This window comes from Cherax quadricarinatus, chromosome 12 (genome assembly GCF_038502225.1).
Source record: "Cherax quadricarinatus isolate ZL_2023a chromosome 12, ASM3850222v1, whole genome shotgun sequence".
Lineage (NCBI taxonomy): Eukaryota > Metazoa > Arthropoda > Malacostraca > Decapoda > Parastacidae > Cherax > Cherax quadricarinatus.
This window is the reverse complement of record NC_091303.1, coordinates 45,737,880-45,756,560: the sequence shown is the minus strand read 5'-3', so window position 1 is coordinate 45,756,560 and position 18,681 is coordinate 45,737,880. Positions and strand designations below refer to the sequence as shown.

The 18,681-nt window shown below is 44.0% G+C and overlaps 1 protein-coding gene across 1 annotated transcript in view; it reads right to left on the bottom strand.

Annotated features, from left to right (window-relative positions):
• LOC128686555 (ATP-binding cassette sub-family C member 5) overlaps positions 1 to 18,681 on the bottom strand; it is a 537,407-nt gene that overhangs the window by 318,004 nt on the left and 200,722 nt on the right. The window contains exon 9 of the mRNA XM_070084337.1: positions 7,116 to 7,262. Within this exon, the coding sequence (XP_069940438.1) occupies positions 7,116 to 7,262 (147 nt within the window). The remainder of the gene's footprint in view (positions 1 to 7,115; positions 7,263 to 18,681) is intronic.

Genomic DNA, 18,681 nt, shown 5'->3' with positions numbered 1-18,681 from the left:
TGGGGTTGAATATGTTGTTTAGTGACGCTCTGCGCCCAGGATCATTAACACTGACTCCCCCCGGTCATGAACCTAGTCAGGATACAACTGACGTTAAATTTCTAACTCATGATGATTTAATCAAGGATCAGTTTGTTGACCAGTCACTTGAAAGACTGAGAGATATAGCAGTTACTGAGAGTGAAGCAAAGGATCTCGATAATTGTTACTATTATAGTAACGGTGTACTGATGGAGAAAAATACATGTAAGTTGTCAGCTGATAGTGTTTCCACCACAGTCAAGCATTTCGTAGTGTTACCAGTTACATTTCATGAACAAGCCATTGATTTTGCTCACAATAGTCCCATAGGAGGACATTTGGGTGTCAAGAAGACACTCGGTAAACTGGCAAAACGTTTTACTTGGCCAAAGATGAAGGAAACAGTAGCTGGTCATGTGCGACGTTGCCACGTGTGTCAAGTGACAGGCAAGCCAGCGCACACACCTCCACCTACACCTCTCACTATGAGCTCTAGTAGCAAAGTTCAGTTCATCTGGACTAGACATTGTTCAGACTCGTTCAAAAGGTTGAAGCGCTTGCTATCCTCTGCTCCTGTGTTGAAGAGTCCTAATTTCAATCTTCCCTTCTTTTTACATATAGATGCGAGTTGTTATGCAGTGGGTGCTGAGCTGCTCCAACAGTCAACATCCACTGACATTCTCCGTCCTATATGTTACTATTCATCTAAGCTTAAACGACACCAGAAAAATTATGCCACTATTGAGAAAGAGGCTCTAGCTCTTGTGGTGTCGTTGGAACATTTTGACGTGTATTTGGGCACTTCCCCATTTAAAATTAACGTTTTTTCAGACCACAATCCACTCACTTATATTGACACCATGAAAAGTAAAAATGCTAGGATCATGAGGTGGGCCCTCAGAATCCAACCTTATTCAATTAGTATAAAACACATAAGTGGTCATTGTAATGTAATTGCTGACACTCTGTCTCGTCCTTAATAATTATCAGTTACATTAAATTAACGTAATTTTATGCCCAAATACCTTTTGTTACTTGCTATGTCAAATTCAGTAAAGTAACTTAATCCCTCCAGCCCATATTAACTATATATACTCATGTCATGTCTAATTATTATATTTATGTATTCACAGTATTGTTGTGTGAGGAGGACATAAGCTGAGTGTTGAGTGGGTAGTGTGGTGCGGGTGATGTACTGCGTGATGCAACACTGTCCTGCCGCAGACCCCCCCCTCACTACACACCTTAAGCTGTTTCATACTCAGATGTTCATACTGCCTCGCATTCCACAACCACTACTTAAGAGTGGAATGCAGTCTCCTCTACTATGATCGAGCCTCAGTGCCCTGCTCGTCTACGCTATCCTGTCTCTACACTGATGTATATAACCATGAGTATGCAGAAATACGATACTGTGTACTGCCCTAGTACTAGGGGCATATCCTAGTGACGGACGCTGTGAAGTTGTAGAGGTGCTTGGCACAAGAGAGACTTTGATTAATATTTATATTAAATTGTATTGATATGAGTAATCAGTAATAATGTGAAAGACATTAATGCAACTCCTAGTGCGACCGTCTGTCGTGTTGGGGGGTGTTGCAACCCCTGAATGGGTTACAATGATTATTATGTGTATATATAATGTATATTATCTTTTCATATAATTTTATATTGCTTGTATTTGGGATAATAGCTAAATCGTAAATATATTGCTTTATATTGTTTTTTGACGTAGCTTATGTTGTTAGGATGTTACATATTACATATTGTTAGGATGTTACATATTAAGTGCTCAGTTCAAGTCTTGATTGTCAAACTACTGTAATTATCGCTCCTTGCTCGTTATATTGCCGGCTTCTCGCTGGGTGACTGCTGCCCATGGAGCTATCACGTGATCGAGGGGGGGGGGGTGTCCTCACCTCGCCTAAAGTATTCAGTCTGCTCTAGACTCTCTTGGTGGTTGGACAGATTGTCTGTCTCATTATTCTTGTTAGTTCTGTAGAACTCTGTTTACAGAACATTGTATAGACTTAGTGATTTTCGACGTTGTACTGAGGTTGTGTGTCGCTTAGACACTCAGAACATCTCAGGTCCTTAGCTATAGCTTCTGACCTAATTTTGTACTGGTTTCTGTGTATTGTCACAGTCAGGGTTTTTCCTATGCTGAACTTAGATTCAGTAGTATGGGAGTTTTGTAACTTTTGTGGAGGATCTGCTGATGGTCCCTACTTAGTGTCGTTATATTATCTCCTTGATCCTGATTGTGTCGCAGTCGCTTGTTATATGGCTATTGGGCTTAGCATTCTTTTCATTGTTCAAGCAGACTGTTCTGGTTGCCAGTCGGTCAAGAAGTTAGTTTATGTGAGGACTTTGTCAGTCACTTGTTTAAGTCTAGTCGAGTCGTGAGACATAGTGAACTACTTAGAGCACTGACATACATACACAAACTTACTTGTACATATTTGTAATATCTTATTAAATGTTAATGTACCAGACAGTACTTAAGAATTATAAATGTGATATGTGCTTTCAGCACAATAATATTGTACTCGAGAGATTGATTTTATTTTGATTGCTGTGATTAATTTAATTTAATTTGATAATATACCTCTAGACTTAATAAATTTATTAAATTTTAATTTCTCTAGTTAGTAGCCTACCAGTTGTAATCCTGAAGCACTACTGAATAATACTGAATTTTAATGGATAATTGGACAAGGATACTGACTACTTGTTACGAAAACCCAGTAACAGGCTGGATGCTAGAAGGGCGGTCCTTTCTAGTATTCACTGGAGATCTCTAAGCTTTTAGAATCGCATTTTTTATAACAGGTGGCACTGTATGTCTGAGATTGCTTGAACTGTTGTATAAAAATGGGTATTAAATCTGAAGTAACACAGAGTCTGTTTGGATAAAATTTTCAGAGGGGCATAAAAAATTGATTTTAGGAGTGATATACCATCCCCCAAACTTAGATAGGAACCAAAGGAGACCACTATTGGAGGAAATTGTTATGGTCACAAGGCACAATAATGTAATTCTAGGAGACTTTAACTTTAGTCATATTGATTGGAATTTCTTGACTGGGAATTTATAATATAACGATTTCTTAGAAGTAGTTCAGGATTGTTTTTTGAAGCAGTTTGTGACAGAGCCTACCAGGGGAAATAACCTGCTTGACTTGGTTCTAGCAAACAAGGAAACCCTTGTTAATAATTTAGAAATTACAGAGGAACTCGGCACAAGCGATCACAAATCAATTACCCAAGTTAGAGTATGTAGGAAAGAGGGAAATTTTTTCCCAGTAAAAGTAGGCCTTAGACAAGGATGTGTGATGTCACCGTGGTTGTTTAATATATTTATAGATGGGGTTGTAAGAGAAGTAAATGCGAGGGTCTTGGCAAGAGGCGTGGAGTTAAAAGATAAAGAATCACACACAAAGTGGGAGTTGTCACAGCTGCTCTTTGCTGATGACACTGTGCTCTTGGGAGATTCTGAAGAGAAGTTGCAGAGATTGGTGGATGAATTTGGTAGGGTGTGCAAAAGAAGAAAATTAAAGGTGAATACAGGAAAGAGTAAGGTTATGAGGATAACAAAAAGATTAGGTGATGAAAGATTGAATATCAGATTGGAGGGAGAGAGTATGGAGGAGGTGAACGTATTCAGATATTTGGGAGTGGACGTGTCAGCGGATGGGTCTATGAAAGATGAGGTGAATCATAGAATTGATGAGGGAAAAAGAGTGAGTGGTGCACTTAGGAGTCTGTGGAGACAAAGAACTTTGTCCTTGGAGGCAAAGAGGGGAATGTATGAGAGTATAGTTTTACCAACGCTCTTATATGGGTGTGAAGCGTGGGTGATGAATGTTGCAGCGAGGAGAAGGCTGGAGGCAGTGGAGATGTCATGTCTGAGGGCAATGTGTGGTGTGAATATAATGCAGAGAATTCGTAGTTTGGAAGTTAGGAGGAGGTGCGGGATTACCAAAACTGTTGTCCAGAGGGCTGAGGAAGGGTTGTTGAGGTGGTTCGGACATGTAGAGAGAATGGAGCAAAACAGAATGACTTCAAGAGTGTATCAGTCTGTAGTGGAAGGAAGGCGGGGTAGGGGTCGGCCTAGGAAGGGTTGGAGGGAGGGGGTAAAGGAGGTTTTGTGTGCGAGGGGCTTGGACTTCCAGCAGGCATGCGTGAGCGTGTTTGATAGGAGTGAATGGAGACAAATGGTTTTTAATACTTGACGTGCTGTTGGAGTGTGAGCAAAGTAACATTTATGAAGGGATTCAGGGAAACCGGCAGGCCGGACTTGAGTCCTGGAGATGGGAAGTACAGTGCCTGCACTCTGAAGGAGGGGTGTTAATGTTGCAGTTTAAAAACTGTAGTGTAAAGCACCCTTCTGGCAAGACAGTGATGGAGTGAGTGATGGTGGAAGTTTTTCTTTTTCGGGCCACCCTGCCTTGGTGGGAATCGGCCGGTGTGATAATAAAAAAAAAATAAAAAAAAAAATTGAATGGAAGTATGATAGTAGGGATAATTCAGTAATGAATGTTGCAACAAGGAGAAGGCTGGAGGAAGTGGAGATGTCATGTCTGAGGGCAATGTGTGGTTTGAATGTAATGCAGAGAATTTGTAGTTTGGAAATTAGGAGAAGGCATGGGATTACCAAAACTATTATCCAGAGGGCTGAGGAGGGGTTGTTGAGGTGGTCCAGACATGTAGAGAGAATGGAACAAAACAGAATGACTTAGTGTATAAATCTGTAGTGGAGGGAAGGCAGGGTAGGGGTTGGCCTAGGAAGGGTTGGAGAGAGGGGGTAAAGGTGGTTTTGTGTGCGAGGGGCTTGGACTTCCAGCAAGCGTGCGTGAGATTATTTGATAGGAGTGAATAGAGACAAATGGTTTTTAATACTTGACATGCTGTTGGAGTGTGAACAAAGTAACATTTATGAAGGGATTCAGGGAAACAGGCAGGCCGGACTTGAGTCCTGGAGATGGGAAGTACAGTGTCTACACTCTGAAGGAGGGGTGTTAATGTTGCACTTTTATAACTGTAATGTAAAGCACCCCTCTGGCAAGACAGTGATGGAGTGAATGATGACGAATGTTTTTTCGGGGCACCCAGCCTTGGTGGAAATCTGGCAATGTGTTAATAAAAAATAAAAAATTGTTTATTTAGCCCTTTCAGGGTTTTGGCCATACTAGTACGGCTTACACACCAGGGTTTTGACGTACTAGTATGCCTAAATTCTAGCGCCCTCAAATCTAGCGAGAGAAAGCTGGTAGGCCTACATATGAAAGAATGGGTCTATGTGGTCAGCGTGCGCAGTATAAAAAAATCCTGCAGCACACAGTGCATAATGAGAAAAAAAAAAACTTTCAGTGTTTTTGGATTAAAACGGCGACTTTGCACTGTATTTTCGTATGATATTTATTGTTGTATTCTAGTTTTCCTGGTCTCATTTAATAGAATGGAAGATATATTACAGAAATTGAGATGATTTTGACTGGTTTTACAATGAAAAGTACTTTGAAACTGAGCTCAAAGTAGCAGAAATGTTCAATTTTTACCAAAGTTCAGAAGTAAACAAATCATGCTAAGCATCCAATACACATCAACTCGTGAGTCTAATATTCTTTCACAAGTGCGCCGATATTATTTATACCATTTCTACACTAATGCAGTAGTCTGCATAACAGTAAATCTTCTATTTTTTGTGAGAATGAAAATTCAAAGTGGAAAGCAAAAGAATGTAAGAGGGGCATGGGGACATGACTAATGAACAGAGGAAATGTTATTTTAGTGCCAGGAATGTCTTTCTTGTTTATTCTGGACCCTATTTAGAAATTAGCATCTTTTGATATTTGTGTGAAATTGGCAAAATTGCTAAATTCTGACCACTTTCTTGGATAGTTGAAATCGGTAAATGGGTGGTTTCTTGTACTCAATCGATAGAAAAAAATGGAGTTCTAGCGAGATAGTTATGATTTTTGTCGACTAGTACACTGGAATTGGCGAAAAATAGGGCTCAAAGTGGGCAAAATCGCCGATGCGTTAACATTGTAGAGACCGCTAACTTCGCGAGAGCATAATTCCGTAAGTTTTCCATCAAATTTCATACTTTTGGTGTCATTATGATCGGGAAAAGATTCTCTAGCTTTTCATAAGAAAAAATAATTTTATTTTTTTTTCGAAATTTGGGCGACCCTGAGAACAAGTCTGGGAGAGGGCCTGTTGACCCTGAAAGGGTTAAGGAACCTCCCTTGAGGGGGAAGTTCGCATCCAGAAATTTCGTTCGTATCCAGAAGCAAAAAATCGACCGAACGATGGCTCATATCCCGAAAAATATGCATGGTGGGGCATTCATAAGCCGAGGTTCCACTGTAATCTAATTTACATTATTCCTTACGGGAACAAATGTGTTCGGTATCGGCACTTAAACAGCCTTCTCTAACAAATTAAGTTCGTAAGTCGAGGTACCACTGTAGCTATATAAAAATTAAAATGGATAACAGTAGCTAGTAAAAAAATTACACAAAAAATAATTCTTACAGTTCTTTACTAAAGAAGCTTCAATGGTTAATGGTAAATGGTAAAACAAAATACTAGACAGAAAAATAATATGAATAGTACCTCATTAAACAAGTTAAAATGGTATGATAATTTGTTTTAGCTGAGTGGCAAACCTGGAAGTCTGCTGTGTCAGTGATAAATAATCGCAGAATGAACCATCAACACGTGTTTTTATACATAAAGCCTCAGGCTTAACATAACTTTATTACCTTTATTACCATAGATACTGTTTCCTTTCTTTTCCAATTTTCTTAAAAAATAAAAAATAAATATTTTTAACTGGATTGAAGGGAATTTTCAATAGTCTTTTCTATTCTCAGAAAATCCTAAGCTAAAATGTTTTCTCTAAAATTTTTGTTTATTACTCAACATTTCATTAGATCAGTTTCAAATATTCAACGCTGGACATAATGTAGAGTCCAGGACAATACTGTGACCAGTTCTCTCATGTCTAAGCAAAATACCATTGTATAATGCAACACATACATCAAAGCAATGGAATCTGGTAGTGAAAAATATCTAATATTTACCTTCATAAATACAAATCCTCTGATGAGAGATGTTGTTAGTATGATGAGAATGAAGGAGCCATATACAGTCTGGTAGAAGTAACAGTCTGGGTTATCAGCAATGTTCTCACTTATCATACTCACATTACCAATCATCACTGTAGTATTCTGTAAAATATCAATCATAATCTTAATTTCTAAAAAGTACAATATATATAATTGCTATAGAATTACTTGTCAATACGGACATACATTATAATCAGCCCAAGTTATGCAGGGTATTATGGGTAGTATTGAAATAAACTTATAACTACTGAACAAATGACACTGAACATAACAATTTGGTTTATAATTTAACATTTTGGAATTTTTGTTCATACAAATTTGGCATAACATTTGCCATGGAGAATGTTGACGCAGATCATATTTTTGTTGATCATATATATAGAAGTGGAACCCTGAATTTTGTCCGGTGTGGATATCGTACAATTGGGATTTTGACCACTTTTTTGGGTGAAATTTCATTCTGGGTTCTATACCTCCACTTGGAAATCGTCCATATCTGATGCGTCCACCCGCCCAGGACATAGCTGCTCACATGTACATGACTCAATCTGCCTCTGAGGGAAGTAGTGATGGGGGCAGAGGGCAGTAGTGATGGTGGTAGAGGGTGGTAATGATGGTGGTAGAGGGTGGTAGCGATGGTAGTAGAGGGTGGTAGAGAGTGATGGTGGTAGAGGGTGGTAATGATGGTGGTAGAGGGTGGTAGTGATGGTGGTAGAGGGAGGTAGTGATGGTGGTAGAGGGCAGTAGTGATGGTGGTAGAGGGTGGAAGTGATGGTGGTGGAGGGTGGTAGCGATGGTAGTAGAGGGTGGTAGTGATGGTGGTAGAGGGTGGTAATGATGGTGGTAGAGGGTGGTAGTGATGGTGGTAGAGGGAGGTAGTGATGGTGGTAGAGGGCAGTAGTGATGGTGGTAGAGGGTGGTAGTGATGGTGGTAGAGGGCAGTAGTGATGGTGGTAGAGGGTGGTAGTGATGGAGGTAGAGGGCAGTAGTGATGGTGGTAGAGGGTGGTAGTGATGGTGGTAGAGGGCAGTAGTGATGGTGGGAGAGGGTGGTAGTGATGGAGGTAGAGGGCAGTAGTGATGGTGGTAGAGGGTGGTGGTGATGGTGGTAGAGGGTGGTAGTGATGGTGTTAGAGGGCAGTAGTGATGGTGGTAGAGGGTGGTAGTGATGGTGGTAGAGGGTGGTAGTGATGGTGGTAGTGATGGTGGTAGAGGGTGGTAGAGGGTGGTAGTGATGGTGGTAGAGGGTGGTAGTGATGGAGGTAGAGGGCGGTAGTGATGGTGGTAGAGGGTGGTAGTGATGGTGGTATAGGGTGGTAGTGATGGAGGTAGAGGGCAGTAGTGATGGTGGTAGAGGGTGGTAGTGATGGTGGTAGAGGATGGTAGTGATGGTGGTAGAGGGTGGTAGTGATGGTGGTAGAGGGTGGTAGTGATGGTGGTAGAGGGTGGTAATGATGGAGGTAGACGGCAGTAGTGATGGTGGTAGAGGGTGGTAGTGATGGTGGTAGAGTGTGGCAGTGATGGTGGTAGAGGGAGGTAGTGATGGAGGTAGACGGCAGTAGTGATGGTGGTAGAGGGTGGTAGTGATGGTGGTAGAGGGTGGTAGTGATGGAGGTACAGGGCAGTAGTGATGGTGGTAGAGGGTGGTAGTGATGGTGGTAGAGGGTGGTAGTGATGGTGGTAGAGGGAGGTAGTGATGGAGGTAGAGGGCAGTAGTGATGGTGGTAGAGGGTGGTAGTGATGGTGCTAGAGAGTGGTAGTGATGGTGGTAGAGAGTGGTAGTGATGGAGGTAGAGGGCAGTAGTGATGGTGGTAGTGATGGTGGTAGAGGGTGGTAGTGATGGTGGTAGAGGGTGGTAGTGATGGTGGTAGAGGGAGGTAGTGGGCAGTAGTGATGGTGGTAGTGATGGTGGTAGAGGGTGGTAGTGATGGTGGTAGAGGGTGGTAGTGATGATGGTAGATGGTGGTAGTGATGGTGGTAGATGGTGGACGTGATGGTGGTAGAGGGTGGTAGTGATGGTGGTAGAGGGTGGTAGTGATGGTGGTAGAGGTTGGTAGTGATGGTGGTAGAGGGTGGTAGTGATGGTGGTAGAGGGTGGTAGTGATGGTGGTAGAGGGTGGTAGTGATGGTGGTAGAGGGTGGTAGTGATGGTGGTAGAGTGGTAGTGATGGTGGTAGAGGGCAGTACTGATGGTGGTGGAGGGTGGTAGTGATGGTGGAGTGTGGTAGTGATGGTGGTAGAGGGTGGTAGTGATGGTGGTAGATGGTGATAGTGATGGTGGTAGAGGGTGGTAGTGATGGTGGTAGAGGGTGGTAGTGATTGTGTTAGAGGGTGGTAGTGATGGTGGCAGAGAGTGGTAGTGATGGTGGTAGAGGGTGGTAGTGATGGTGGTAGAGGGTGCTAGTGATGGTGGTAGAGGGTGCTAGTGGTTATGATGGTGGTAGAGAGTGGTAGTGATGGTGGTAGAGGGTGGTAGTGATGGTGGTAGAGAGTGATGGTGGTAGAGGGTGGTAGTGATGGTGGTAGTGATGGTGGTACATGGTGGTAGTGATGGTGGTAGAGGGTGGTAGTGATGGTGGTAGAGGGTGGTAGTGGTTGTGGTGGTGGTAGAGGGTGGTAGTGGTTGTGGTGGTGGTAGAGGGTGGTAGTGATGGTGGAAGAGAGTGGTAATGATGGTGGTGGAGGGCGGTAGTGATGGTGGTGGAGGGTGGTAGTGATGGTGGAGGAGGGTGGTAGTGATGGTGGTGGAGGGTGGTAGTGATGGTGGTAGAGGGTGGTAGTGATGATGGTAGAGGGTGGTAGTGATGGTGGTAGATGGTGGTAGTGACGGTGGTAGAGGGTGGTAGTGATGGTGGTAGAGAGTGATGGTGGTAGAGAGTGATGGTGGTAGAGAGTGATGGTGAGAGAGGGTGGTAGTGATGGTGGTAGAGTGGTAGAGATGGTGGTAGAGGGTGGTAGTGATGGTGGTACAGGGTGGTAGTGATTGTGGTAGAGAGTGGTTTACAGTGGTAGAGGGCGATAGTGATGGTGGTAGAGGGTGGAAGTGATGGTGGTAGAGGGTGGTAGTGATGGTGGTAGAGTGGTAGTGATGGTGGTAGAGGGCAGTAGTGATGGTGGTGGAGGGTGGTAGTGATGGTGGTGGAGTGTGGTAGTGATGGTGGTAGAGGGTGGTAGTGATGGTGGTAGATGGTGGTAGTGATGGTGGTAGAGGGTGGTAATGATGGTGGTAAGGGTGGTAATGATGGTGGTAGAGGGTGGTAGTGATGGTGGTAGAGGGTGGTAGTGATAGTGGTAGTGATTGTGTTAGAGGGTGGTAGTGATGGTGGTAGAGGGTGGTAGTGATGGTGGTAGAGGGTGGTAGTGATGGTGGTAGAGGGTGCTAGTGATGGTGGTAGAGGGTGGTAGTGGTTATGATGGTGGTAGAGTGGTAGTGATGGTGGTAGAGGGTGGTAGTGATGGTGGAAGAGGGTGGTAGTGATGGTGGTAGAGGGTGGTAGTTTTTGTGTTAGAGGGTGGTAGTGATGGTGGTAGAGGGTGGTAGTGATGGTGGTAGTTTTTGTGTTAGAGGGTGGTAGTGATGGTGGTAGAGGGTGGTAGTGGTTGTGGTGGTGGTAGTTATGGTGGAAGAGAGTGGTAATGATGGTGGTAGAGGGCAGTAGTGATGGTGGTGGAGGGTGGTAGTGATGGTGGTGGAGGGTGGTAGTGATTGTAGTGAGGGTGGTAGTGATGGGGGTAGAGAGTGGTATACAGTGGTAGAGGGTGATAGTGATGGTAGTAGAGGGTGGAAGAGAGTGGTATACAGTGGTAGAGGGTGATAGTGATGGTGGTATGTAAAGGGTGGTAGTGATGGTGGAAGAGGGTGGTAGTGATGGTGGAAGAGGGTGGTAGTGATGGTGGTAGAGGGTGGTAGTGGTTATGATGGTGGTAGAGAGTGGTAGGGATGGTGGAGGGTGGTAGTGATGGTGGTAGAGAGTGGTAGTGATGGTGGTGGAGGGTGGTAGTAGTTGTGATGGTGGTAGAGGGTGGTAATGATTGTGGTAGAGGGTGATAGTGATGGTGGTAGAGGGTGATAGTGATGGTGGTAGAGGGTGATAGTGATGGTGGTAGAGGATGATAGTGATGGTGGTAGAGAGTGGTATACAGTAGTAGAGGGTGACAGTGATGGTGGTAGAGGGTGGTAGTGATGGTGGTAGAGGGTGATAGTGATGATGGTAGAGGGTGGTAGTGATGGTGGTAGAGGGTGGTAGTGATGGTGGTAGAGGGTGATAGTGATGGTGGTATGGTAAAGGGTGGTAGTGATGGTGGTAGAGGGTTGTAGTGATAGTGGTAGAGGGTGGTAGTGATGGTGGTAGAGGGTGACAGTGATGGTGGTAGAGGGTGACAGTGATGATGGTAGAGGGTGACAGTGATGGTGGTAGAGGGTGACACTGATGGTGGTAGAGGGTGACACTGATGGTGGTAGAGGGTGACAGTGATGGTGGTAGAGGGTGGTAGTGATGGTGGTAGAAGATGACAGTGACGGTGGTAGAGGGTGATAGTGATGGTGGTAGAGGGTGACACAGTGATGGTGGTAGAGGTTGGTAGTGATGGTGGTAGAGGGTGACAGTGATGGTGGTAGAGGGTGACAGTGATGGTGGTAGAGGGTGGTAGTGATGGTGGTAGAGGGTGACAGTGATCGTGGTAGAGGGTGGTAGTGATTGTGGTAGAGGGTGGTAATGATGGTGGTAGAGGGTGGTAGTGATGGTGGTAGAGGGTGGTAGTGATGGAGGTAGAGGGTGATAGTGATGATGGTAGAGGGTGGTAGTGATGTTGGTAGAGGGTGGTAGTGATGATGGTAGAGGGTGGTAGTTATGTGGTATAGGGTGGTAGTGATGATGGTAGAGGGTGGTAGTGATGGTGGTAGAGGGTGATAGTGATGGTAGAGGGTGGTAGTGATGGTGGTAGAGGGTGATAGTGATGATGGTAGAGGGTGGTAGTGATGGTGGTAGAGGGTGATAGTGATGATGGTAGAGGGTGGTAGTGATGATGGTAGAGGGTGGTAGTGATAGTGGTAGATGGTGACAGTGATGGTGGTAGAGGGTGGTTGTGATGGTGGTAGAGGGTGACAGTGATGGTGGTAGAGGGTGGTTGTGATGGTGGTAGAGGGTGACAGTGATGGTGGTAGAGGGTGGTTGTGATGGTGGTAGAGGGTGACAGTGATGGTGGTAGAGGGTGGTTGTGATGGTGGTAGAGGGTGACAGTGATGGTGGTAGAGGGTGGTTGTGATGGTGGTAGAGGGTGACAGTGATGGTGGTAGAGGGTGGTTGTGATGGTGGTAGAGGGTGACAGTGATGGTGGTAGAGGGTGGTTGTGATGGTGGTAGAGGGTGACAGTGATGGTGGTAGAGGGTGGTTGTGATGGTGGTAGAGGGTGACAGTGATGGTGGTAGAGGGTGGTTGTGATGGTGGTAGAGGGTGACAGTGATGGTGGTAGAGGGTGGTTGTGATGGTGGTAGAGGGTGACAGTGATGGTGGTAGAGGGTGGTTGTGATGGTGGTAGAGGGTGACAGTGATGGTGGTAGAGGGTGGTTGTGATGGTGGTAGAGGGTGACAGTGATGGTGGTAGAGGGTGGTTGTGATGGTGGTAGAGGGTGGTTGTGATGGTGGTAGAGGGTGGTTGTGATGGTGGTAGAGGGTGGTTGTGATGGTGGTAGAGGGTGACAGTGATGGTGGTAGAGGGTGGTTGTGATGGTGGTAGAGGGTGACAGTGATGGTGGTAGAGGGTGGTTGTGATGATGGTAGAGGGTGGTTGTGATGGTGGTAGAGGGTGACAGTGATGGTGGTAGAGGGTGGTTGTGATGGTGGTAGAGGGTGACAGTGATGGTGGTAGAGGGTGACAGTGATGGTGGTAGAGGGTGGTTGTGATGGTGGTAGAGGGTGACAGTGATGGTGGTAGAGGGTGGTTGTGATGGTGGTAGAGGGTGGTTGTGATGGTGGTAGAGGGTGACAGTGATGGTGGTAGAGGGTGGTTGTGATGGTGGTAGAGGGTGGTTGTGATGGTGGTAGAGGGTGACAGTGATGGTGGTAGAGGGTGACAGTGATGGTGGTAGAGGGTGACAGTGATGGTGGCAGACATAACCACTCCGCCCTCTCCCCTCCTCACCTTCTTCCATACATCAACAAGAGTCTTCAATAAAAGTGTGTAAAAGTGATATAAATGTTCATTTATCCATTAAAATTAGTCATTTATATTTATTTTTTATTGTTTTCTGTATGTAAAACTATATTCTCTATAAAATGCATTTTTTGTTAATATTTTTGGGTGTCTGGAATAGATTAATTGGATTTGCATTATTTCTTATGGGAAATATTACTTCCGGTTTTTGTCCATTTCGGATTTTGACCGACTTTCTGGAATAGATTAAGGACGAAAACCAGGGTTCCACTGTATATTGATGATAGTGAGAACAACAACACAATGTTAATGTATGGATCAAGATGGCTGCTCTTATAATAATAATAACAATATAATATATTTAATTCTACAAATACATGTACAAGGTATACAAGTCTAGCTGACATCAATGACATACAACTATAGAGAAAGCTGCTTGTTATGCAGAGCATTTCGGGCAAATTAGGCCAATTTTGTATCAGGATGCGACCCACACCAGTTGACTAACACCCAGGTACTTATTGTATACTAATGGGTGAACACAAACAACTGGTGTAAGGAAACACACCCAATGTTTCAGCTCTCACTGGGAATCAAACCCGGACCCCCAGTGTGTGAAGCGAGAACTCTCGCCACCAAGCCACAGGCCTGGTGGCAGAATTTAGGCTATATTAAAGAGGTGTTTTTAAAGTATATTTTTGAAGCTGGTGACTGTAGGCAACTTTTTAAATCATCTGGAATGAAGTTCCAAATATCACCATTGTTCATTTGCATGGCATTCATTGACAGGCTGATGTGGACAGTAGTATATTGAGAGGTACTTGCTCCTTGTATTGTGTACAACTTGTATGGTGTAAATACCAAGTACACAATGGTAAGTGTACAATGTACTGTACATGTTTTGTAAGTTGAGTAACTAAAAACATAAGAATATTTGAAGAATTTGAAACATGTACAACATTTGGGAATCTTTATTAAGGAAATATTCCACCAGCCAGAGGATTCTTCGGTCTAATACAGAGAAGAGTGGAGAACGATGAGTCGGAGTCTCAAGTAATTAGTCTCTCAGCCTGGAGTCAATGTGTTCAGTTCATCAAGATTAACCCTTTGACTGTCGCGGTCGTATATGTACGTCATAGGATATACTGTGTTTGATGTATCTATACGCATAAATTCTAGCGGCTTCAAATCAAGCAGGAGAAAGCTGGTAGGCCCACATGTGAGAGAATGGGTCTCCATGGTCAGTGTGCACCATATAAAAAAAATCGGGGAGCCAGTGGTGCATTGTGGGAATACCATTTCAGTCGTCCTTTTTCAGCATGTCTAGCGGTAAGAAATATGTGACTTCCCTTCAAATCTGGGACTCTTCTCTTCCCAAGTGATGCTCTAACATGATGGAAGTGTCAATGAAGATCAATTTCATGATTTCGAGGAGTTTGAGACCAAAAGCAATGGAGGAGGAGGAGGAGGAGGAAGAGGAGGAGGAGGAAGAGGAGGAAGAGGAGGAGGAAGAAGAGGAGGAAGAAGAGGAGGAGGAAGAAGAGGAGGAAGAAGAGGAGGAGGAAGGAAGGAGGAAGAGGAAGGAAGGAGGAAGAGGAAGGAAGGAGGGAGGAAGGAGGGAGGAGGAGGGAGGAGGAAGAAGGAGGGAGGAGGTGGGAGGGAGGAGGAAGGAGGGAGGGAGGAAGAAGGAGGGAGGGAGGAAGAAGGAGGGAGGGAGGAGGAAGGAGGGAGGGAGGAGGAGGGAGGGAGGAGGAGGAAGGTGGAAGGAGGAGGAAGAAGAAGAATAAGAAGAAGAAGAATAAGAATAATAATAATACCTAATAATAATAATATGTAATAATATGTTCCCTTGAGGCATGAAAACAGTTCACCCCATGACAGTGACAAGATAAGGGGAGATAACATCTGATAAGAGCTGACCTTTGATGAGCGTAAACGAGGGTGGAGGGAGGGGGGCAGCTGTCCATCTGTCCAGGAGGAGGAGGAGGAGGAGGAGGAACAACAACAACAACAACAACAACAACAGCAGCAGCAGCAGCAGCAGCAGCAGCAGCAGCAGCAGCAGCAGCAGCAGCAGCAGCAGCAGCAGCAGCAGCAGCAGCAGCAGCAGCAGCAGCAGCAGCAGCAGCAGCAGCAGCAGCAGCAGCAGCAGCAGCAGCAGCAGCAGCAGCAGCAGCAGCAGCAGCAGCAGCAGCAGCAGCAGCAGCAGCAGCAGCAGCAGCAGCAGCAGCAGCAGCAGCAGCAGCAGCAGCAGCAGCAGCAGCAGCAGCAGCAGCAGCAGCAGCAGCAGCAGCAGCAGCAGCAGCAGCAGCAGCAGCAGCAGCAGCAGCAGCAGCAGCAGCAGCAGCAGCAGCAGCAGCAGCAGCAGCAGCAGCAGCAGCAGCAGCAGCAGCAGCAGCAGCAGCAGCAGCAGCAGCAGCAGCAGCAGCAGCAGCAGCAGCAGCAGCAGCAGCAGCAGCAGCAGCAGCAGCAGCAGCAGCAGCAGCAGCAGCAGCAGCAGCAGCAGCAGCAGCAGCAGCAGCAGCAGCAGCAGCAGCAGCAGCAGCAGCAGCAGCAGCAGCAGCAGCAGCAGCAGCAGCAGCAGCAGCAGCAGCAGCAGCAGCAGCAGCAGCAGCAGCAGCAGCAGAAGAAGAAGAAGAAGAAGAAGAAGAAGAAGAAGAAGAAGAAGAAGAAGAAGAAGAAGAAGAAGAAGAAGACGACGACGACGACGACGACCACCACCAAACATTTGTCTGTCTGTCTATTTGTCTGTCTGCCAAACTCCCTGTCTATCCGTCTAGCTCTGTCTCAGAGAGAGCCACAAGACTGTGTCATCATCACCTTTACTCACATCTTCAAGCAGAGTATAGCACTTTGTCTGGATTTTTTGGGTTATCCTAGGTAATTTACACTATGTATAGTTGTATTTATGTGTACCTGTGAGACAGAGATAGACAGAGACAGAGAAAGAGAGACAGATTGAAAGAGATAGAATGAGGGAGAAAGATAATTAGATAGAATGGAGGGGGAAGCAGCATCCGACCCCATTGTTTTGACAGGCGGTAGGGGCAGTGACTAATGAGACAATATGTCATTTTGACAGCTGCCCACTCCTGACTCAAAACAATTATAAGCCACACACTCGCACACAAGACAAGCTTGCTGAAGGGTGATAATAGCAGTTTTATGAAAGTATCTAGTGACTATATATGTGTATATATATTATAGAAACCAGAAGCAAGAAGGGAAGGCAGGAATGAAGGAAGGACTAGATGAAAGGAAGGAAAAAAGTAATGAAGGACAGATGAAGGAATGTAGGAAGAGAGGTGGAATGCCCTCCAGGTAGCCTCCAGGAAGGAAAGGAATGAAGGAAATTAGGAAGGAAGGATGACACACGACCATTTACCTAGGATAACTACATAACACAACTGCCTGCTAATACTTTGAAGAAAACTGCTCAGACGAGGTGTTTTGTCTTTGCACATAAAAAAAAAATTCAACAAAAATGCACACACACTGATTTTATGTGTGAGAGTGTAAAACACCATTGTGTATGACACCATGTTTTATGTGTGAGAGTGTAAAATACCACTGTGTATGACACCATGTTTTATGTGTGAGGAGTGTAAAACACCACTGTGTATGACACCATGTTTTATGTGTGAGGAGTGTAAAACACCACTGTGTATGACACCATGTTTTATGTGTGAGGAGTGTAAAACACCACTGTGTATGACACCATGTTTTATGTGTGAGGAGTGTAAAACACCACTGTGTATGACACCATGTTTTATGTGTGAGAGTGTAAAACACCACTGTGTATGACACCATGTTTCAGAGAGTTCCACAAGCTACAGAACTTCTAGGAGTATGTTCAGTGACTGTATATTGGTATATATATTATAGAACAATAGTAATAAAAAATTTTTTGTATTGTTTGTTTTTGTAAACAAGTTTTGTAAACAATATATTGATAATTATGTTTGTGTGCTTATTGTGTTGTATACAACGAGTGTATATATGTACATTGCACCTTACTTTGGTCTCACAGGCCACATAAGTTATGTAAAAAAATAAAATAGTGAAAAAAACAACAAACCTTCAAATACAAGTAAACCAAAGTTTACCGGGTGAGCGGCAGTTGCCGCTGTTGCCATACACGGCTCATTTTCTGCAAACTTCATGCCTCTATATCTCGGTAAGTACTGATGGGACAAAATTTTTTTTGGGACTAAAACAATCAGAAAAATAATCTTAACATTTTCATAAGAAAAAATAATTTTTTTTTTTCGAATATTTTGCGACACCAGGAGCAACTTCAGGATTGGGCCCTTCGACAGTCAAAGGGTTAATGGAATGAATACATCAACTCCAGACTGAGGGACTCATTGCCTCGTACTCTTCATCATCTTACTCTGTTATTCTCTGTAGTGGACTGAAGAAGCCACTGGCTGCTGAAATGTTTCCTCAATAAAGATTCCCAAATATTGCACAAGCATCTCATTCTTCATGTTATTGGGTTTCTAAACCATTTACATCACATAAGAACAGTAGTGTTGGGTTGTCTGGAGACTGACTGACTGACTCAGTGGGTGATAATTACAACAACTGATTTCAATTGGGAATCAACAGGTTTCAATCAGTTTGTTGCAGTAGATCCCCAGCAGGTTGATAACCTCTGAGTGTGGAGTATCCAGGTCTGTGTGTAGTCACGCATCCTGACACCATGAATCACTCAACCAAGTACAATCACTGACATATCTGTTTCTGTATTCGTTCATATCTAGACTCACATATCAGCGCCCAAGCACAGCCTCTCCTCATTTAAAGATGTACTTGTTTACCAACGACTATGACTTACGACGGGCTCTCTGATCAGTATGCATATCTAAATAATGTATATTAGAGCTGATTTCCTCTATTCTGTTCAACTCCTTGACTGTCGAAACCCCTAATCCTGAAGTGTCTCCTGGTGTCAAAAAATATTTAAAAAAAAAAAAAAAAAAAAAAAAAAAAAAATCTTAGGAAAATTTTAATTTTATTTTTGTTATTTAGTCCCCCCCCCAAAAAAAAAAAAAAAAAACTGCCATCAGTACTTACTGAGATATAGAAGCCTGAAGTTGGAAGAAAATGAGCCGCAGATGGCAACAGCGGCGACTGCCGCTCACCCAGTAAATTTTGGTTTACTTGTATTCGAAGGTTTCTTGTTTTTTTTTCACTATTTTATTTTTTTCACATAACTTGTGTAGCCTGTGAGACCAAAGTGTGGTGCAATGTTCATATATACATTTGTTGAATGGAACACAATTATAGCAAAAACACTAGTATCATCATATTGTTTACAAAACTTGTTTACACAAACAATATAAAAAATTATTTATTACGATTG